The sequence below is a fragment of the Coptis chinensis genome, chromosome 3 (assembly GCF_015680905.1).
Source record: "Coptis chinensis isolate HL-2020 chromosome 3, ASM1568090v1, whole genome shotgun sequence".
NCBI lineage: Eukaryota > Viridiplantae > Streptophyta > Magnoliopsida > Ranunculales > Ranunculaceae > Coptis > Coptis chinensis.
In genome coordinates this window covers 104,145,872-104,168,502 of record NC_141458.1, presented here as the reverse complement: position 1 = coordinate 104,168,502, position 22,631 = coordinate 104,145,872, and the positions used below count along the sequence as shown (strand labels likewise).

Genomic DNA, 22,631 nt, shown 5'->3' with positions numbered 1-22,631 from the left:
CGGTTAAGATTCTATAGTTAAACTACTCGAAAGTAGTGGAAGAGGAACTCAACACATCCCCTCATTCTCCCTACACCAAGTTGTTTCTTACTCGAGTTGTTCTCTCGACGGGGTCCAATGAATCGAAAATCATCTCTACATGACTTAATAATCCCTCTTAACTCGTTTATTCATTACAATCGTTTCTTCAGTTTCTTACAAAGTATTTCACTAATGTTATCAACAGACAACAAATTAAATCTCCTAAATCACCCATCTTTGATATGGAGCACTCTTGATATTGTGGTGCAGGGTGCAAGACAAAGTGTGTATCCAAATGAGACCCCCAAAAAAAAAAAAGTCTGTAGGATGGTTTTCAATAAGTTGTGTACTCGGAATTGGAAAATTTATATCTAGCAGTTTTCTTAAATCAGCCACCGCTAACTTAGTTTTTAAGTTAGTTCTTAAATCTGGGTAAAGAGCATTGTGAAGTTGTTAAGTGGATATTGATATATCTGCACTTCCAAGACGTGTTTGTGTTTTGGTGGAAGTAAGACCTTACTTGAAGACTACACAGATGCAGACATAGCAGATGATGTCGACTCGATGAAGTCCACTTCCGGTTATCTGTTTATTTTTACAAGGGGAGCAGTTTCATGACAATCTAAGTTGCAAAAATGTGTTGCCCTCTCCACTATAGAAACCGAGTATATTGCAACCACTGAGTGTTATAAAGAGATACTATGGATGAAGTGGTTCTTCAATTAACTAGAGCTCAAGCAGAAACAGTTTGTGGTTTTCTGTGATAGTCAGAGCGCCATCCATTTGAGCAAGAATCCGAGTTTTCATTTTAGATCCAAACACATACATGTGCGTTATCATTGGATTAAAAAAATTCTCGAAAAAAAGCGATTGTGCATAGAGAAGATCTATACCGACAAGAATGAGTCGGATATGATGACCAAAGTGTTGCCGAAGGGCAAGTTTGATTATTATTGTGCCACCACCGGATTGGTGTCACACTCTTCCTGTTGATTCGGGAGTTGAGGTATCCCCCCTCATGGCTCGGGAGGGGGAGATTGTTGGGCTTTATCCCTCACCATGAGAGTGTGAGGAAGAAGATGAGGAGCTTGATTTTTTTGCCGATATTTCAGCAAAACAGAAATTTCGACTATGAAACTTTGTATACTATACAAACAACATTGTTTAGGGTTAGAAAAAGAAGAGAGAGAAAAACACACACAAGAGATAAACCCAATTTTGAGAGGCAAGCCAAAATTGAGAGTAAACCTTTACAAAGAGACATATCTTGTAAAGACAAAGAGAGATCTAGTAAGAGTGAGAGACTTGAGGAGTGATTGTAATCTTCCTTCCTCATACTTATTAAAGGATTGATTCTTTGTGGATGTAGGCACAAATTAAGTTTAACCACGTATATCTTGTGTTGTGGTTTGTTTTGCTAGTTTGATTTGTTCATTGCTTGATAGTAGTGGTTATTGTCTCCATAGACTTAGGTTGTGATTGTTGTTATCCAGAGACTAGGTTTGTGGTTTTGGTTGGTTGTAGAGTTGGGTTGAATTTGTGAATTGGAGTAGAAGAGGATTCGTCTACAAGCTATTCTTGAGGGGATTGATTGATATCATATCCTCAACAGTCCATACATCATTACATGATGTTCACTGGATCCTACCAATTGGTTGTGAGATAAAAATCAATACTGATGGCTTTGTTCTCGGTGTACCTAGTGGAGGAGGTGCTGGATGTGTTTGCGAGAACAACGAATTAGAAATGGTGGGTGTACTAGCTATTGGTCTAGGCCAGGTTTTAGAAGCGGCCCTACAGCCTTTAATGGAGCTTGGGTTCTTAAGGCTAAGATGGATACAAGCGGATAGAAAACTAGAGTGCTGGAAGCTCACCCACGTTTGGAGAGAGTACGTGCAACGAACTTTGGAGCCGATTCTGCAGCGAGGAAAGGATCGTCGTCAGCACTCAACACTTCAATATGGTGTACTAGTAAGCTGTAAGCCAGACTTTGTGAGGAATATTTAGGACATACTATAGATTCAAATGGTCAGTTGTAATTGTATTGTCTCAGACAACACCATTCTTCCTTAATAAATTTTCCTTACTTTTGTGCAAAAAAAAAAAAAGATACCTTAGGTGTTTTAGATGGGCAATGCAAAGAGGTAGACTTTTAATACTCAAATCTAAAACTCTTTCTAGGCTTTTGAGTGGTGAAAAACTTGATAATAAGAGGTCTAGTGTGAAAGTAGTATCGTGTTGGATTAAAAGGAGTGTACGAAAGAATGGTTGGCAACTTGGTACTGGAAAGGGTGCTGAGAGTGGCTGCCGATGTTGGTGAGTCACTAATCGTTGATACATGCCTCATCCTTTGGGGAACTTCTTCTGTCTCGCTAATCTTCATGCTTTAACATTCATTAACCATAGCAGAGCATGCAAGATCATGAAGGAGGTCGTGAATCTTAAAGGATATTAATTTTGAACGTTTATCTTCGTGAATGTCTAGGAAGAAAGACTGATGCAGAAGCTCGTCAAAAATCTCATTATCACCAATATTTTCTACCTCCATCTTTCGACTTGATTGAATAAAACCATTCAACATCCATATATGAATCAATTCTTGTTTCTCAATTTCATGATCTTTTTGATACACCGCACAATAGGCAAAGCATTGCCTTGAAAGTGGTGTTAAATGATTATATATAACTCGATCTCAAGGCAAGTAAGATGGTATTCTCTCCTAGTTGCTGTAGATTCCAGATTTCACTATCCCTAACAACGATCCAAATTTCCTCTCTTGAAGTGCAGCAAGCTTCCTAGAGCTTTAACAGCAAGCGGCACACTCCACACTTGCTTACTATCTTCAGACTAATTTCTAGCAAACATTGATTGATCTCCTCATTTCGTGTGTCAACTGCATATTGTTTGAACCACAACCAACTGTCACACTCTGGTAAAAGTTTAAAATTATGCATAGACACACATGAGGGGGGTTTAAAACTGGTTGGAAAGTGATAGCGTGTACTACCGTTTGGAGACGAGTTCTTACATTTACAATAACTGAACTTCCTTTAACGCCACAACAGAGAAGACATTTCAATTTGTCCCTCTTCTCGCCGTCATCATTTAACACAAGCAAAAACGTGTTCATCTTCAGTAATTAGACTCTGTTGGCGTCATCTTACCTTGTCATGGGGAGACCCAAATTTCCCATTTAGTGGGAGGAAATCCTAATTGGCTCATCTAGACTCTAGTGGGGGTATGTTGGAATATAACAATGCGGAAACAACGTTACCCACAACAAATAGATCAATCCTATACAAAGATCGATCCTTCTCACTAGACAAGACTTCAACACCCTCCAAATACTATCCCAATGTTTCTCATTAACAATTAACAAGTATATAAAGTAAATATAATAATGCAAAAGAGAACCAACCACAAGACAAGGATATATCGTGGTTCGGCAATTTGCCTACTTCCACACTGGCGAGATCCAAGCTTTACTAGATGTCCAGAGTAACAAATTACAAGAGCTCTCAATTCACTCACAAAGAATGAACACTCAACTCATTAAGAATTTATCTCTTACAATCTCTCTCTTTCTTTCTTTTGGTTGGATTAGGTTTCTACAGAAAAAACCTATATTTATACTATTTCAGAAAACTTCCGAAAAAGTCAAAATTCGTGTTGAAAAACGGTGGAGTGCGGGTCGTGCCCTCGACCAGACAAAGTGGAGCGCGGGTCGCGCTTAAGGACCTGGTGATTGCCAAAGATATGAGCGCGGGTCGCGCCCTTCACACCAAAGAGAAAAAAACGTTATTTTTCTCAACATTCTCCACCTCGGTGAGGTTTTAATACATAAAACCGAACCGAACACATCCAACAAAAACATATCCATCCAGAACTCGTAGTCAACCGCCCTGAAGGGCTACCACAAAGAGTGTCTTGCTCACAAAGAGTCACCCACAAAGAGTGTCATGCTCACGAAGAGCCACCCACAAAGAGTCATGCCTACGAAGAGCACGTCATGCCCACAAAGAGCTATCTTCACAGAGAGTCATGCTCACAAAGAGCAATTCCGCCCACAAAGGGCCATGCCTACGAAAGGCATCAATCAACAATGCATGAGCCTCCACCATTTGTGGAGTACCTCTAACCAATGTTGGAACTCAACTCCATAGAGAAATTTCTACAACCCAAAGCCCTTTTGCCCTTAGGCAATGAAACAAATTCCCAAGTACAAAACTTGTCACGAGCCTCCACCATTTTCTGCATATCCACCGACCATTCTCTATAATAAGCATCTCTAACAGCTTCCTTGAAGCTATATGGCTCATCATCTTCAATATTCAGTATGTAGGCAGCCGAGTCTGGTTAACCATAATGCTTCACTGCTTATCATACCGATACTTCATAAATTGTTTCACACTTCTCTTTGGCTTTGATCTAGCCAAAGCTTGCTGCTCAGGTTGTTGTAACTCTACTTTTTGTTGAATAGTTCTTTCACTAAGAACCTCACTCTCTTTAGCATCCTCAGACGCTTTTATCTCAATCACTTGAGATTCTATAGAATCACCACTATTTCCAGCCTTCTCCGACCTGCTAAGATGTAGCACCGAAGTCTCATCAAAAGTAACCTCACTGCTGATCAGGAACTTGTGGTTCCCTAGACACCACAATTCGTATCCCTTTCCTCCCTTTGCATAGCCCAAGAATATTGCTTTCTTAGCTTTAGAATCAAGCTTACTATTCTTCATGTGGTAGTAAGCACTAGATCCAAACACGCGCAAAGTACCATAATCAGATGGTTTCCCTGTCCACACCTCATAAGGTGTTTTGCAGTCTATCGCCGGAACTGGTGATCTATTCAAGTAACACGCCATGACCACTGTATTTGCCCAGAACTCTTTGCCAAGATTGGCATTGGAAAGCAAACACCTAGCTTTCTCAAGCAACGTGCGATTTATTCTCTCTGCTAGCCCATTCTCTGCAAGGGTGCCCCCTCACGGGTCCAATGTCTAGCAATTTCTCGTCACAAGACAAAACTCTTAGAAAGACCCATAGGTATACTCAGTACCATTGTCAGACCGTAATGTCTTTACCTTCCTATCTGTGTGATTCTTGACCCTTGCCTTCCACTTCTTAAATGTCTCAAAAACTTCATCCTTGGACTTCAAGATATATACGCACACATAGCGTGTATAATCATCGATGAAAGAGACATAATACCGGTTACCTCCCTTAGAAGCCACTCTAGAAGGTCCCCAAACATCCGTATGAACATAATCCGGGATGCCTCCTCGCCTTATGTTTGCTTTGTAACCGAACTTGACTCGCAGACCGCTTTGCCATTATAGACACAATGCTCGCAGGAATTCCATGCTTGGTTTCTCCAAGTCTTTTCGGTAGCCCTCCTTGCCAGACAACTCGGACAATCCCTTTTGGCTCATATGCCCAAGCGATATGCCACAATTTTGTGCACTCAGAATCATCACTACATGTACCCACTGCTACATCACCTATCACTGTACTACCCAACAAAGTATACAAGTTTCCATGTCTTTGACCCTTCATAATGACTAAAGAGCCACTAAGGATCTTTAGGACTCCACCATTTCCCACAAAATTGTGGCCTTTGGAATCCAAGGTACCAAGAAAAATAAGGTTGTTCTTTAGCTCAGGAACATATCTCACATAGGTTAAAATCCTCACTACACCATCATGCATCTTGACCCGTATAGTTCCAATTCCTACCGTCTTACAAACAACATCATTACCCATCAAAACGAAACCTCCACTCAAGTTCTCATAGGTAGCAAACCACTTCCTATTTGGACACATGTGGTAGGAACACCCGGAATCAAGAATCTACTTTTCGGTCATGTGGTCGTTTTGTGTAGACACCGAAAGACTTACATCATCCCCATCGAAGCTGGAAGCAAGACTTGCTTCACTAACATCCTCATTCTCAAACTTATCACTCATCTTGTTACTCTTTTTCGGGCTAGGGCAATCACATAGATAATGCCTCTTTTCTTTGCAATTGTAGCACCATACATGTTTTAAAGGCTTCTTCGAACTACCCTTCCACTTGCTTGTGGAAGTCATCTCATTCGACATCACCCTCGCCGTCTTTTCTTTTGCTTATTTATCAAACTTCTCTACTTTAAATCTAGCATTTGACATCTTGGGAGCCTTCTTTCAAGTCACACACAATAACCCAAAAAAATATCTCACTCAGAAATTTTATCGAACACCTTGTCTACACAAATTTCAAGCACTATGATTCTTCATCAAAACTCAAAATCCTAGGTCGTAAATCACGCTCTGATACCAATTGTTGGAATATAACAATGCGGAAACAACGTTACCCACAACAAATAGATCAATCATATACAAGGATCGATCTTTCTCACTAGACAAGACTTCAACACCCTCCAAGTACTATCCCAATGTTTATCATTAACAATTAACAAATATATAAAGTAAATATAATAATGCAAAAGAGAACCAACCACAAAACAAAAATATATCGTGGTTCGGCAATTTGTTTACGTCCACACTGGCGAGATCCAAACTTTACTAGATGTCCAGAGTAACAGATTACAAGAGCTCTCAATTCACTCACAAAGAATGAACACTCAACTCACTAAGAATTTATCTCTTACAATCTCTCTATTTCTTTCTTTTGGTTGGATTAGGTTTCTACAGAAAAAACCTATATTTATACTATTTCAGAAAACTTCCGACGGAAAAATCAAAATTCGTGCTGAAAATAGTGGAGCGTGGATTGCGCCCTCGACCAGGCAAAGTGGAGCGCGGGTCGCGCTTAAGGACCTGGTGATCACCTAAGACTCCAGGCATAATTCGAGCGCGGATCGCGCCATTCACACCAAATACAAAAAAACGTCCTTTTTCTCTACAGGGTAATACTCGTTAACCCTTTCGTTTTTGTTTATTGTACCAAATGAAAGTGAAATTTGAAAACACATAATTGATCGTTAATTATTTTAGTTAAATCAAATGTAACAGTTTCTCCACATTTTAACAAGGAAATTAAAGATACATTAGTACTTTACCTTGCCACAAATGGCCATGTACTTGGATAATAGTTTGCTAATCTTCTCTTGCTCAAACATCCTGAAAACCTCGAACTTTTCATCATTTACGGCACTGGCAGGCAGCTTTCCAACTAAAAGCAATACAAAGTAGAATCAAGTGAGGTCGTCCAATGGCAAAAGGATTTTAAAACTTATAATATGAACAAATTTTTTGATATGGAGAAGACCAGTTCTTGAGTGTCCATTCCAATGTATTCTCAATCCTTCTTGTAACTCGTTAGCTCACAAGTTACTCTTCAAGATGTCAAACTAGTTCATTACGTGGGCATGTTCTTTCAGGGAAATTAACGTAAAATTAATAAAGTTCGAGGAAGAAAGAAAATTAAATAAATAAATAAAAACTCTTCGCCTCCTTCGCCCCCAACGAGATTCCCACCCCCCTTAAAACTGTTCCTCTCCTCTCTCCTTTTTGATTGTGCGAACAAAGTCATTTTCGAGATACATCTCTTGACCCAGCTATGGTCTTATTGGTGTTTATTTATTAAAAAAATAATAATAAAAATAAAAAAGAAAACTTATTGGTGTTTGAGACAAAGGTTAGGTGGGTCGTGGGATTTGCAAATTGTGCGTCTTCTCTTTCTGCTGTTTTTGAGTTTTTCTTCTCATTGTGATATTAAATTACCTGATCACTTATCACTATGACTCATGCGGTGATCTCCGGTGTGTTGGAGCAATTGCGTTCGATCCTCCAAACAGATCAGATCAATCTATTGGCGGGTGTACGTAATGAAAGCGAAAAACTCAATGATACACTCCTTCTTATCCAAGGAGTGCTTGAGGATGCAGAGGAAAAGGAAGTCAAGAACGGAGCAGTGAAGGCTTGGTTAGAACAACTCACACGCATCTCCTATGATGCTGACGATGTATTGGACGACTGGAAAACCAGAATTCTCAGCTCACAGATCCAACTACTTGATGACGACATTGCTCCTGTCAGTGAGAAGGCTTGGTACTGCTTGTTTTCTCTATTTTCTTGTTTAAAAAGTGTTGTTGTACGCCATGATGATGGTAGTAAGATGATTGACATAAACGAAAGACTAGATCGGATTGTTAAAGATAAAGCTTTGCTTGATCTGAATGAAAGGCAAAGTCGTGAAGAACCTCTGAGATCAACGAGCTCTTTTGTTGATGGTTCTGAGATCTATGGTCGTGTTGATGATATATATAGTATAGTAAGCATGTTACTGAGTGAGACTAGTCATCAAGATTCACATGTCCCACTCATCTCTATAGTTGGTACAGGGGGTTTCGGCAAGACGACACTTGTGCAACTAATCTTCAAAGATGTGCTAGTGACAAACAACTTTGAAAAGCTGATGTGGGTTTGTGTCTCGAAGCCATTTGATCTTCAAAGGGTGACGAAATCCATTATTCAACAAGCTACTGGTAATATTCCTATTACTGTAGCGTGGCAAGATCTGCATGAATGTTTGTCTGAATCCGTACGGGGAAAGAAATTTCTTCTTGTGCTAGATGACGTATGTACCTATGATTCAGAGATTTGGAGAAAGTTGAGGGTCTCACTGGATGGTGGTGCACAGGGAAGCAGAATAATAATCACCACACGAGATGAGAACATTGCAGAGAAGATAGCCTCCACCTGTATGCATAGGTTGGGGCAATTGTCTGATGAAGAGTGTTGGTCATTCTTTAAACATATAGCTCTCAGGGAAATACAAGACAACCGCGAAAAGTTTGAAGAAATTGGAAAAAAAATTGCCTGGAAGTGTAAGGGTGTCCCTCTAGCGGTAAAAATTATCGCGAGTGTTATGTGCCGCAAAAGATCTGTAGTAGAATGGGAAGATGTACTGGAAAGCGACATATGGGAAGTAATTTCGGAAGATGAGCATGGTTTTTTACCTTCTCTTTTATTAAGTTATTATGCATTGCCTTCGTGTTTGAAGCGATGTTTTTCTTATTGTGCTATCTTTCGTGAAGATTCGGAAATAGATAAAGATGAATTGGTCCAGCTTTGGATGGCGCAAGGTTTTTTAAGTTATGATAACTCAAACGATCTAGAGAAAATTGGTACAAACTATTTCAATGATCTCGCGATGCGCTCTTTGTTCCAAGACTTTAGAAAAGACAGTGAAGGCAACGTCATTGGTTGCAAAATGCATGACCTTGTGCATGATTTTGCCCGACATCTCGCAAAGAGTGAATCCTCTATTTTTATGGAGAATGATAGAGAGGTTGGTAACATCAGGTTGCGTCATTTTGGTGCAGCAATTACTAATGCGCGTCTTAAATTAATTATATGTCAGATGACATGCCTTCGGGTATTGGACTTGAGTGACAATTTTTTAATAGAAGAACTTCCACATGAGATGGACAGATTGTTGCATCTGAGATGCCTCAACTTGTCTGGAATGGATATGAAGAAGTTACCTGAAACAGTATGTAATCTATTTAATTTACAGACGTTGAAACTAAATAGGTGTACATCTCTTAGGAAACTACCTGAAGGAATTGGGAAATTACTTAATCTCAGACATCTCGAACTTGAAGGAACTTATGAGTTGAGTTATTTCCCGCGTGGTTTGGAGCGATTGAGCTGCCTTAGAACATTAAGTAAAGTCGTATTGGATCGTGATGGTGGAAAAGGATGCCAGATTGGAGAGTTAAAACTTCTAGACCATATCCAAGGAGAACTAAGAATAGAGGGATTGGGACAAGTGGCGGACTCAAAACAGGCAGAACTAAAGAAAAAAGAAAAGCTCCGGTCCTTGGCTTTGGTGTTTCCGGCTTCGGTGTTTTCTGAAGAAAAAGAAGATGAAGAGAGACAGGAAAACAGAAAAAGGATGATGGAGAGTGTTTTTGATGGTCTCCAGCCGCATACAAACTTGGCAGAGTTGCGTATAGAAGGTTACGAAGGGAATAGATTTCCGTTGTGGATATCAAGCATTAATACATATTTACCCAAACTGGTGAAACTGGAACTGCATGAGTGCAATCAATGCTCGGAATTGCCTGCTTTGGGGAGACTTCAAAACGACATGCCGGAGTGGGAGGAACAGGGGGATGAAATAAAGCTTCCAATAAGAAGAAGAGATGAAGAAGAAGGTTTCATCATGCCCTGTCTTTGTGAATTGGTGATCAATTCTTGCCCTAAGTTGAAGGTGGTGCCGCACTACTTGTTTTCTCCCGCACTCAGAAGTCTAGCGATATGGAATTGTCCACAACTGACGGGGAGGCAACCTTGCCTTCCTCCCCTCCTTGAAAAGCTGGTATTAAATGGCAATACAGGTTTTCTTTCAAAGTCTATATTGCCGCTGCTAATGAGTGGAATTGGCTCCCCCGATCACAACGACACCACCAACAACGAAAATGACTACCCAAATCTTCACTCTTTCTCCATCATTTTCTCTGAAGAGTCGTCACTTCCCCAAGGCTTCAACCAACTCACCGCAATTCAAACATTGGAATTTTGGAGTTGTAAATTCCTTGACTTCAAGCCAGAGGATTTGAAGCATCTCCCCAAGCTTCAACTACTGAGAATTTGTCGTTGTCCAATTCTGAAAGAACGCTGCAGAAAAAGAGAAAGCTGGACCACCAATTCCCACATTCCAAAGATCGAACTTAATTTGGACGACTTCATCCCAGAATAACCGATTGATCAGTAATCCAGTGACTTGTTCAGCCCAACCTCAACAGGTAATTGATTTTATGATTTTCAAAATCCCTCATTTCTCCAAACACCAACCAACCCAATCCTCAAATCTCTCACTACAAAAAAAAAATTAATGACATGAGATTAGTGCACAAATGTTTGTTTTAGATAAGATATGAATGGGTTGTTTTTTGGAAAATAAGATTAAGAGAAATAAGATTTGTTCAGTATTTTATCTACATTTCTGTTTATTCTTGGCCGTTTGGTTTTTGGAAAATAAAATTAAGAGAAAGAAATGATTTGTTGAGGATTTGTTTTTGGAATTTGTGTCAATAAAGCTTTGCATTTTATCTGTAGCTGCTTCCTCAGGAAAATGTGCAAACCTGTGAGTTTATGTTCTTTCTCATTAGGTTACATTGCTCATCCTCGTTGCTTTTTCAACTGTGCAGTACACTCAAGACAGAGTCCTTGTTAAGATCAAGTCTGCAGAGGAGAAAACTGTAGGAGGTATTTTACTTCTTTTCACAGCCCGATCAAAACCACAAGGAGGTGAGGTTGTTGCTGTTGGGGAGGGTAAGACTCTCGGGAAGAACATACTGGAAATTACTGTCAAGGTGATTTCATAGCCCTTACCAATGCTCTGAACTGTTTGTTTGTTTGTGTATTGTTGTTAATATTGTTTTTTCCCTTGTTGTCTAGACTGGAGTGCAAATTGTGTACTGGGACAGAACTCGAGTTTTATGGATCAACTCATCTTTTATTGAAGGAAGATGACATTGTGGGTATTCTTGAGACTGATGAAGTCAAATAAAACTGCTGGTGGCTTGTTCTTAACTGATGCTAGCAAGGATAAGCCTTCCATTGGAACTGTAAGTGGTCTTTGACATACCTTTTGTCCGTAGTTGTCCAAATTTGGTTCTTAATAATGAACTTACTGAGGTTATGGGGTTCTAACTAGTCTACTACTAAATGATGCACAATTTCTTCATATCTACGGCATTGCTGTATAAAAGGTTTAATAAAACGCATTGAGGCTTAAGCCTCAAGAGACGCCTTAAGCCTTTTATTTAGCGCCTTGAGGCTTAAGCCTCACATGTTTTTATTTTTTTCCCATTTTTTTGTGAAATGCTAGACAGAACAATAGAGATAGTGTCCTACCCATTTTAGGGGGTAGGACCATCCTAACGCACACTATAATACCAAAAACAAGCAACTGGGCACCGGTTATGGATTTAGAGCAAAATGTTGGTTTTGTTTGTAATTAAAGTTTACTCCCAAGGACTAAGAGTTGAGAAGAATAATTCCCCAACCTTCTCTTTCGTTCAAGATCTCTTGTTGTCAATCTCGGCTAAGTTTCTTTTAACGGGTCGTTTTCAGATCTTTTGATGTTTGTTTTAACATGAATTCTTATTGCATGTTGATATTTAGATGATTGATTCTATGTGAACTGTTTGATTAGCTCTTAAAGTGGAGATTTTTATGCATGTAGTAACCATAAAACCTACACTAGATTTGATGTTTAAAGTTCTTGCTGATTTGATTTGGTTAAGAATAGTGGATGGTTAAGAAAAGATAGAAAACAAACAAATATTTCAAATCAGACTACTATGTCCAAAATTGAAAGTGAAATTGGCTTTATACACCTCAGGGATATTAGATATTTGATGCAGATAAAACATGTAATCAAAGCTCGGAATTGCCTGCTTTGGGGAGACTGCGAAACCTTGAAATCCTTATTTTATGGGGGCTGGAATCAGTGAAACGCATCGGATGCGAGTTTTATGGACTGGGAAGTACTGGTGGTGAAGATTCAGTACAATCAGCACCTCCAGTTGCAGTGTTCCCAGTATTGAAGAAACTTACATTGAACAACATGCCGGAGTGGGAAGGGCAGGAGGATGAAGAAGGTTTCATCATGCCCTGTCTTTGTGAATTGAGAATCTCTTCTTGCCCTAAGTTGAAGGTGTTGCCGCACTACTTGTTTTCTCCCGTTCTCCCGCACTCAGAAGTCTAGAGATAAATGATTGTCCACAACTGACAGGGAGGCAACCTTGCCTTCCTCCCCTCCTTGAACAGCTGAAATTATGGAAGTATTCTTTCAAAGTCAATAGTGTCGCTAATCAGTGGAGTTGGTTCCCTCGATCACAACGACACCACCAACAACGAAAATGACTACCCAAATCTTCACTTTTTCTCCATCAGTTCTTCTAGACAGTCGTCACTTCCCCAAGGCTTCAACCAACTCACCGCAATTCAAACATTGGAATTTTGGAGTTGTGAATTCCTTGACTTCACTCCAGAGGATTTGAAGCATCTCCCCATGCTTCAACTACTGAGTATTTGGAATTGTGGAATTATGGCAAAACACTACTTAAAAAGAGAAAGTTGGACTACCAATTCCCACATTCCAAAGATCATGCTTAATGAGTTCATCGAGCTCATCCCAGAATAACCGATTGTTCACCTGCAAAGAACAATCATGCATCAACCCAACCCCAACAGGTAATTGATTTTAAGATTTTCAAACTACCATGTTGTTGTCGATTCTTTAATATACAAGCAGTATGTGACTAACCAAAATTTTGTTGTTCCACTTGACTGCCAGATTTTACTTTCGAGTCACAAGACTAGTTAATTTAAAGACTACTATATAATTAAGAGATGGATTAAGCGGTGAACCGATTAATCAATAAGCTAGTGACTTGTTCACCTGCAAAGAACCCAACCTCAACAGGTGATTTTAAGATTTTCAAACTCCCTCATTTAAATGACTTGTTGTTAATGCTGCTACTGTTGTTGCTCCAAAGGTATCATCTTTTCATTATGTTTGTGTTGTCAAATTGAATGATATTGGAAATCATGCTGGCTTTAGAAAATTTATGTTTGTTTGTCAAGTAAGATGTTATTGGTATTGTGCAAAGGATTGGAGAGGTAAATGTTTGTTTTACATAAGATATGAATGGGTTGTTTTATTGCATTTGTGATATATGGAATCATGAAACCAAAGCTATAACACATTTTACTAGTGGGATTTGCTTACAAGCCTGTGGAATGTTATTGTTGTTTTTCGTGGTCTTTTATACCAAATTTCCATAAGAAGTTGTCATTTTTATATAACGAACCTGCAAAGCGAAAATGAGCTTTTACTGTTTTTGTTAATTCTCGGAAAGAGTTGTGGTGAAGTGGAGATGGGGCGTTTTGAAATTCTCTCTGATGCTGAAAATGTCTTTGTTTTTTAAGCAGTAAGCCCTCTGTAAAGAGTGCTGTTTTGTTGTATTGACTTTCTTCTTGATGAATTAGGTGTGAATGTGTGATATGTCTTGTGGAGGATGTGTGAGTTTATTGTTTCTTGTTATAAAAGTATCAAATGAAGAGTTCTACATGTCTTAATTAATTTCATCTAGCATTTTATCGCACCCCCAGATTTTGGCAGACTGTTATCTAGTATTTTATCTACGTTTCTTTTTATTATTGGCCATTTGGTTATTACAATGGTTTTTGGAAAATAAGTTTAAGAGAAAGAAATTATCTGTTCAGGCATTTTAGTGTCAATAAAGTTTTACGACTTTACCCCATTTCAGGCACACTCTTGCATAGAAATTTAATGGCATGCATTTTATTTGTAGTTGCTTCCTGAGGAAAATGTGCAAACCTGTAAGTTTAAGTTCTTCTTTCTCGTTTAGTTACATTGCTCATCCTCCTTGCTTTTTCAACTATGCAGTAAACTTCTGTCAAGCCCTTGGGTGACAGAGTCTTTGTTAAGGTCAAGTCTGCCGAGGAGAAAACTGTTGGAGGTATTTTGCTTCCTTCTCTCATTGCCTAGTCAGATTCGTACTTAGTTTTAGACATAAGAAACAAACGGCACCTTAGTAAATAAATGGAAAGTTGTACTTGGTACTAGTAAAACTGTCACACTCCACCTACCAGATGTTTGGTTTGTGTTTGCTGCAGCAGCAGTATTAGATGCACCTATTTCTCGGTGGTGTTGCTGTGTTGGCTTAGAATTAGAATTCGATTTTGTGTAAATTTGTTTTGCAGCTAGTATAAGCTGCATGGCTCCAGGGGTATTCAATATCTATAGACCACCTTATTTCCCATATTCATTTTAACAGGTGACCTGAAATCATGATCACCTTCAGTCCTTCACAAAGTTATCCATGCAGGTTGGCACCCCTCTTAAGTACACGTATCCCATCTTCAGATTTTGGGTAGGTATATATACTTTACCTTAACCCATCTTTAGACCAAAGTTCATTTGGGTAGGATCATCAACTTTACCCTATCACGTACTGTCTATATCTTTGTTTAATGCGCTTTAACTTCAGGTGACTGACATTTAATTGAGAGTTTGCTGGTTTAGGACTTAGTGCCGTTTCTGTTTTGTGATCATGGAATGACATCATGTGTGCTATGTGAATTAACTTCATAAAGAAAATAGTTAAGATGGTGCACTTTGGGTTGTTAGGCAAAATGTTCAAATAACATTTTATATATCACTGAATTGGTAGTTTGTTCTGACTGTTATTTTGCTTCTCTGCATCTTTTGTTCTGTACCTGAATATTGCAAAGGTTAAGATACTCAAATAACTGTTACTGGTAAAGAAAAAGGTGGTGTCCTTCCAATCATAGTACAAAATATCGTGATATATCGCGATAAATACTAAGAAATCAGAAATGGCACAGAAATATCGCGATATTCAATTGGATAAATACTAGTGTAATTATCGACGATATTTGTGGATATATCACGATATTTTGACGATATAGTGGGTATGGCAATATATCACCACATAGTTGCATTTATCGCGATATTTCGACGATATAGCAAATTTTTTATTCTATCCACGATATTTGAGGAGATATAATTGGTGCTTCGGTGGTGGTTGGTGGCGGCGGTGATTTGAAAGAAAGGAAGTGGAAAGAAAAGGCTAGAAAAAGGTGTTCATCTCCTTTTCTCATATTTGATCTGTCTACTTGTTGAAAGGTTTTCGACTGAAATTATGCTTGAGCAAACCTTCTGATTTTGTCAAAAGTTTTCTTTTGGCTGGTAAGTCTATTTCAGATAAACCCTTCCTTGACTAGTAAAATACTACGTAAGTGGTTCTCCATGACCAACTGGAAGTCTTAGACATGGTTTTGTCCTTTTAAAACAGTACGTCAGTACCTAATAACAAGTTATGTACTTATGTCTGAAATGAATTCCAAGTTTTAGTATCAAGTGCAATTGTTGGAACTGTTGAATTGAAGCATGCTTCTATAGAAATGTTCGCGTTATATATGTTGTAATATTTGTTTATTAAAAGGATATGATTCAAATCCAATTAATCGTGACTTGAGGTATTCAAATCCAATTAATCGTGACTTGAGGTATCTGACAAGGATTAGAAGAACATTGTTCTGTGATATATTATTCAACAAGAGGAAAACTGGGGTTTACAAGAATTTACTTACTTCAAGAAACAACCCATAGAGCCGGTTTAAAACTTCCCTTTTATACCACTGTTTGTTCTGGACCAGGCCTTGTTCCTGTCTTTCATTGCACAGTTGAGATTGCAAGATGGAGCTTCACAGGAGAACCAGCACAGACCAAGAAACAAGCTAAAAAAAAATGTTGTCATGGCTGCTTGGTCCACGCTTAAAGAATGTATGTGTATCTTTTTACCCCTTTTTTATTCTGCGCAATTGATTATGTTTGAGGTGAGTCTTCAAATTGATTATTGTATGCTACAAACTTGTCTTGGCCTTTCCTTCACCCACACACTCTTTTAGTTCAAGTGGAGTTTGTGGTGCTTCCTGCACCATTTTTTGCCTGGCCTGTTATTTTGGATGATTAATACTATACTATTCACAAGTGTTGACCCTTGATTCCTCTCTCCTGTTGCTCATTCGGTTCTACATTTGAAGTCTTCCTCATCTTCCTCGGGCTCTTGGTAAAATTATATGCGCAACCATCTCAGCAGGTAAAATAAAATTAACCACTTACCCATTATATGTTTGTTTGATAGAATCACTCTAATTTTTGTTAATTCATTTTGTGCAGTTATGAGTGTAAGTTGTGTTTGACATTGCATAATAATGAAGGGAATTATTTGGCACATGCACAAGCTAAGGGAAATGTCGCCAGACTAATTTGGCTAAAAGAGCTGCTCGTGAAGCTAAAGAATCTCCAGCTTTGCCTCTGCCACATAAGCGCAAAGTCAATCTTCACAATTCAGGTTAGCTTTATTTATAACTACTATAATTTTGTTTACTATGTTATAATTCAAAATTAGGGTTTAGTTTGTTAGAGTCTTGGAATTATAATTACATTGGTCCAAATTTGAGTTTTACCTTTTTTAGGATGGAGTGGGGATTTTGTATAGTGAAAGAAGTTTGTAGGAGTAAAATTGTGATTTGGAAATTGTTTTTTTCGTTGGAGAGAAGTTGAGGAAGTAGTAGTTAAAGAAAATGAGTTGTTTTCAGCATTCTTTATTCTGTATGAAAATGGTTTTTACTTTAAGGATAGGTTTTAGGAAGAGACTCTATAGGTTAACTTTAGTACAATTCCTTGATCATTTCTAATTGCTCTTTGAAAATTAAAATAATGGAATTCAAGTTAGCATGGCATATTGAAGTGTAACTCATTCATTCAAATTTATTTTCCTCCGTTGGTCCCTTCATTTATTTTTTGACTCGAGGACTGAGGACTGTCGGAGGAAAAGTGAGATGGATAAGATAAGACTCAAATATTAGAAGGAGCATGCATTTAGAGATTATCTGTATTTCTAGGTTTTTAGTGCTCTAAAAGTGCTTGAAAGAGGTGTCTTTATCCGGCCGGGGCGTATTTCGGGGTAATAAGGGTCTGGTAAAATTATATTACTTGTGTAAGTTGAGAAAAAGGGAGTAGAAAGAATGTCTTACATGAATTGAAATATAGGTGTTATAACTCTTTTTGGTGAAAGTAGAATAGTAGATAAAATGAATTGTTGCGAAAAAGTGTGAGATAAATGACAAAAATTTGAAATACAGCTGGTTAAATCAGAAAGTTATGCACCCCTCTCGCCAAGTGAGAGGTCGCTATTCAGAATAGTTTCTAATTATTTGCCCCCTATGGGACTGCGATATTACAAGTCCCCTTGTATTTGAATGTTTTGGCAATAGAGATCCTACCACCGCTGACATTTCCCCCCTCTCCCTTAAGAATAAGCTAGACCTAGCTGTACGCCTGTACCATAATTTGACATGCGTTTTTCTGTGACAAGAATGAGATTATAGGTCATAATCCTAGTGCAAAAAAAAATTTGACAGCATAAGTAGGTGCAAAAAAATTGTCTTGGCCTTTCTATTGATAAGCATTATCTTTGATAGAGATCTGCTCCTGTTCATCGGGGTATGAGACTTGCTAGAAGTGGGATGCACTTATATCCGATTCCATATCCAAGTTGTACCGGGTAGTAGTCAGTTGGGGGATACGTAAACCCCTGGTCAATTTTTTTTTCCATCTAGCTATTTTAATTTCAACTTTGTTACCTTTATGTTACTAAGAATGTCGTTTTCATTTAATGCATGCTAGGTTCATAAAATGGGACTTGGATGTAAGCTGCTTTATTAGGTAAGCTGCTGGGTAAGCTGCTTTATTAGCTGGCCCAGGATTGTACTTACTTTTAGAATTGCATGTGTCATCTGGATGTAAATATTTTTCCTCGTTCCTAAGTACGTGTCCTAAGGGTCAAGCATTTGTTGCACTTTTGCTTTGTGATATGGCATTCCTCTATCCAAATTTGTTACTTTCATTCTAGGAAGGCAATGTTATATATTATCGTTGGCTGATCTTCTCCCTCTGTTTGGTAGAAATTTTGATATGGCGGCTTAGCTCACACAATAAAATTTGAATATTTGTAGCTGTAATAGGTTGGTCTTGGGATCATAACATAGGTTTATTTTTCAGAGTTCATATGAATTTATGATTTATTTTTCAGAGTTCATATGAATTTATGATTGGGTCGACTTCTTGGTAATCTAGTGGTTTATATAGTGGCTTTGTATGTTTTTGGTCAAGGACTATCGGTTATGTTCATGCTTGAACTTCCCTGGCTTAGAGCTTATTTCTTGTGTTGGGCAAGTTTTATTTTAGACCTTGTTAGGTCTGCTTTTTATTACAAAAATTCTTTCTTTATTTGATTGCGAGTGTGAAAAGTTAGGCAGTCAATAAGATACACCGTCAGAAACCTGTCTTCTGAAAATCAGGATATGCATCAGTTTTGGAGCCACGTTTTCACATAGTTTGGCTGAGATTCGAACCCATGCTAAAAGATGAAAAGTAAAACCCGTGTGTTAGCTTTCCAAACCAATTGGCCTCGACACATTCCAAGTCCTGTGGAGATAGATCACAAAGTTTGGTTGGCATAAAACAGTGCGTCAGAAATCAGTTTCTGCACACTGTTCGAGTCTAGTTTTAGTATATTTAGAATGAGATTGAGAATTTTTGTAAAACATAAAGAAGTAAGGTCTGTGTGTTATCTTTACAACGCAAAAAGCCTCATTGTTTTTTTATATCTGTGGAAAGAGTTGTGCTATCCCGAAGAAGCCCGTCAGAAATCTAGTTTGTTGAAATTCAGGATTTTTACCGTTTTCAACCTAAGTTTTCTTTTAGATGGGCTGAGGTTGGGACTTCGAGTTCTGCATGTGAGTAGTGTGAAGGTGTGGTGTATATATATTCGAAGTATGGTATCTCTAGTTGGAACTAATAGAGGTGTATAACAATTATATAAGTGGAAGTGATGTATATGTTATTTTCATTTTAATTCTTGTATATAATTTATAATATTCTTTTGATTCGAGGATTGGTTACTTGACTTAAGTGGCATTGGTCGAGATGGTTAAATAGCTGGTTCTACAAATCAATATATATTTGAGTAGTTGGGTTTACGACCGAGTAGGTATGAAGTTTTAATATATGTTATGGAAGTATATTACTTGATTTTCAGGTTATGACATTTTTTTAAATTTATGAAAGGTTGAAAATACACATGTTATTTAATGTATTTGTTGAATATCTTGGAAGTGGATATGTAAGTTGTATATATATAATATGTATTTCGTTGTTAAAGTGGAGTAGTGGAATATATATATATATATATATATATATATATATATATATATATATATATATATATATATATATATATATATATATATATATATATATATATATTTTGGAAATGTTGAATCAATGAGAATTATATTATTTTGATTTTCAGGTAAGGACAGGATTTATGTGTTTTAAATGTCGAAAATACAGAGGAGACTCGGTCGAATTTTATAAAAAAAAATATGATGATTTATCATTGATTTTAATTAATTAAAATTGAACGTAGTCCTCTTAACGCTTTGTAATCTTTCTTTAATCTTTTAATCCTGAGGCGTTATAACCAGTGTAGTAATTTGTGTGACTTTTTAAATATTTGAAACTTAGAATATGACTTTATAATGACATATAACCATCTTAAATATGTACAAATAAGTTAATTAATATTTTTGAGCATCAGAGAGTAGTTCATATTAAAAGTATGACTACATTCAAAGAAAATATAGATGATTTGTGGATATTTGTGTGATATTTGCGCTATATATCCATGATATTTGCAGTTAGCAATACCCACACAGAGTTCGTAGATATTTGTCGATATATTTACGATATTTGCAGATGTCCTAATGTAATATATCTCCACATAGGGGGATATATCCCCAATACATATCCATAAATCAGGGGTCGATATTTTGTCATATCCTGATATTTTGTACTATGCTTCCAATTGCAGCTCGGAGATGGATGGGCGGATGGCAGAGGTGAGCAAACACAATGACTGCCTTACTAGAGTTACATTTCATAAATTTTGATAAAAAGAATGTTGATGTTGCAGTTAGGTACTCTTTGTTGAGTAGCCTTTGGGCCTTGTTAAGTTCGATACCCCTCAGGGGCTCAGCAGCACATGCATGAAGAACATTAAAGAAAGAAAGTCCTCATAGAGTTCCATGACTGTTCCAGAGACTTTGGGTAGATATCAGCTTAGTTAGCAAAGATCTTGATGGTGGCCTTCAGCCCAGATACTGCGTAGACCTGATGACAGCTTTTTGTTTAATTACAAATCAATATGAAATACATTGCATGTACAGATTTGCCTCTCAAGCTGCAAGTTGTCAAATGTAGAAGACATCTGTGAATGGAGCTTAGCTCCAATTCATATTTTCAAGTAACTGATAGGGACCTACACTCGCCGGCCAGCTACTATCATTGCTGGGAGTTTCCTACTTGTTGCGTTGGTTCTCTCCATTTTTCTGATTTTCCATCATCTCCGATCATGCACCAACCCCGCAGTTAGTTCTCTATCAATATCTTGATTGCGACTGGAAAAACAGTCATGTTGCGTCTTTTCCATAGTTTGAAGATATGTGTGATGTTTTCTATTAAGATGTGATTACAATCCCTAATTATTACATTCTATATATACCATGACCCTAAAGCCTTGCAAGTGCAAAGTCCTAATTAACTGCCCTTAGTATATGACTATATTTTAATAATATGGTCAATAAAGACGGAAAATTATGAACAGGTGATTTGAATAGGTGATTGGTCGCTATTTAGGAGTTATCTTTTATCTTTTAGGAGTGATCTCTTAGGCAGAACTCGTCAAAAAGTGGACTGTGCCTCTGCTTCCATGTACCAGTTATTTGTTTATCAGATCCCATAGCAAACCCCAAATGGCCGAATGAATGTTCAACTCTGTTTATGTGCATATTGTGGCGCCCCCTGTCATAGACACGTCCCGAATCATGTGCTAAGAGGGGTCCGTGCAGCACACATGATCGTGCAACTCAACCATGCACAAACTTGATAAGCATTCGGTGCTCGAGTTACTCACGAATAGGCAAGATTGAGGGTTACCCTTTTTACCCACAGTCGAATCCTCAGATATGTCCGAGAGGAGACTAAGCACACCTGTCCCATATCTTTGAGACTGGATAGCTGAATACACCATTGGAACGAGTATCTGGATGTTCTCACGACCAAGCAGCACAGTGTAGCGCGATGCGCTCGGATGGGTATTGGCAACCTCATTTCCCAACGGTACCACGTATCGCATGCTCTAATGCAATATGTCTCTTGACCTGTCCTAGGGTCGTCGAGAATCCATGACGCACCATTGAGTGCCGCCATGAATTGGCCCTGGTATTGCACCAAGGAAGTTCCTAGCTGATAGTCCGGAGACTATGAGGAGTGATGGGAACTCATCCCTCCCTAATATAGTGAATAAGTATTTTCCCTTATAACCAAAATGGAACAATGATCCAGGTGTGAATTTCTCCTTGGCATGACTCCTAGCTCGGTGCTCTGAATTAGACGTTCGGCCACTCTATTTGGTGTGTCTTGAAACATACTAAAAGATGGAATGGTTTGACTAGAAGTTGACCTTTGTTTACTTTTCTCGGTCTGTGATGTTTGGTGTGTGAAAATACTTCTCTAGGAAAATACCTGATATAATATTTTCTTTCTTTTATGTAATGCTTGGTGGGTGTGTGTTGACTTGTTTCTCCCCACTCTGAATAAATGGAAGGACAATTAAAAACTAATACAGCTTTGAATCTTAGTAACAAAAATGTCGTTCTCTTCATGGTTCCTGTCTATCAGGGGCGGATGCAGGATTCAACAATAGGGGGGGCTACTAACACTAATTCTCTCACTTTTTTTTGGAGTGAACAGTTACCACTGTACTTTTGGGTTTTGAGCAAAGTAAGGGGGGGCTACAGCCCGGGTCAGCCAACTCATAGATCCGCCCCTGAGTGTCTATCCAACTGAATCAGCAAGTATTTGCTCCTGGTTAAAAGTATCCCTAAAGTTTTATTTTTAAGATATGATG

General features: G+C 38.1%; 2 protein-coding genes across 22 annotated transcripts in view; both read left to right on the top strand.

The window, feature by feature from the left end:
- LOC147512429 (disease resistance protein RGA2-like) overlaps positions 1-21,184 on the top strand; it is a 47,375-nt gene extending 26,191 nt beyond the window's left edge. For 4 of the 21 annotated variants that reach the window (XM_086595416.1, XM_086595398.1, XM_086595414.1 and 1 more), the window contains 11 exons: positions 11,184-11,348; positions 11,434-11,603; positions 12,405-13,236; positions 13,340-13,468; positions 14,456-14,528; positions 15,594-15,672; positions 16,252-16,378; positions 16,639-16,694; positions 16,775-16,949; positions 18,287-18,325; positions 20,535-21,184. The gene's annotated coding sequence lies outside the window, so the exon portion shown is untranslated. Of the gene's footprint in view, positions 1-11,183; positions 11,349-11,433; positions 11,604-12,382; positions 13,237-13,339; positions 13,469-14,455; positions 14,529-14,846; positions 14,947-15,593; positions 15,782-16,251; positions 16,379-16,638; positions 16,695-16,774; positions 16,950-18,286; positions 18,326-20,534 lie in introns of all 21 variants that reach the window. The other 17 variants (XM_086595407.1, XM_086595402.1, XM_086595401.1 and 14 more) reach the window with 17 other exon arrangements.
- On the top strand, positions 6,956-10,732 carry LOC147512430 (disease resistance protein RGA2-like). The gene has a single exon (XM_086598727.1). The coding sequence runs from the start codon at positions 7,763-7,765 to the stop codon at positions 10,730-10,732; it is 2,970 nt and encodes a 989-aa protein (XP_086454853.1). The 5' UTR covers positions 6,956-7,762.
- Positions 21,185-22,631: the final 1,447 nt, after the last annotated feature.

Excerpts from the sequence above, each read along its gene's own strand:
- LOC147512430 (XM_086598727.1), top strand. The coding sequence starts at position 7,763 with ATGACTCATGCGGTGATCTCCGGTGTGTTGGAGCAATTGCGTTCGATC.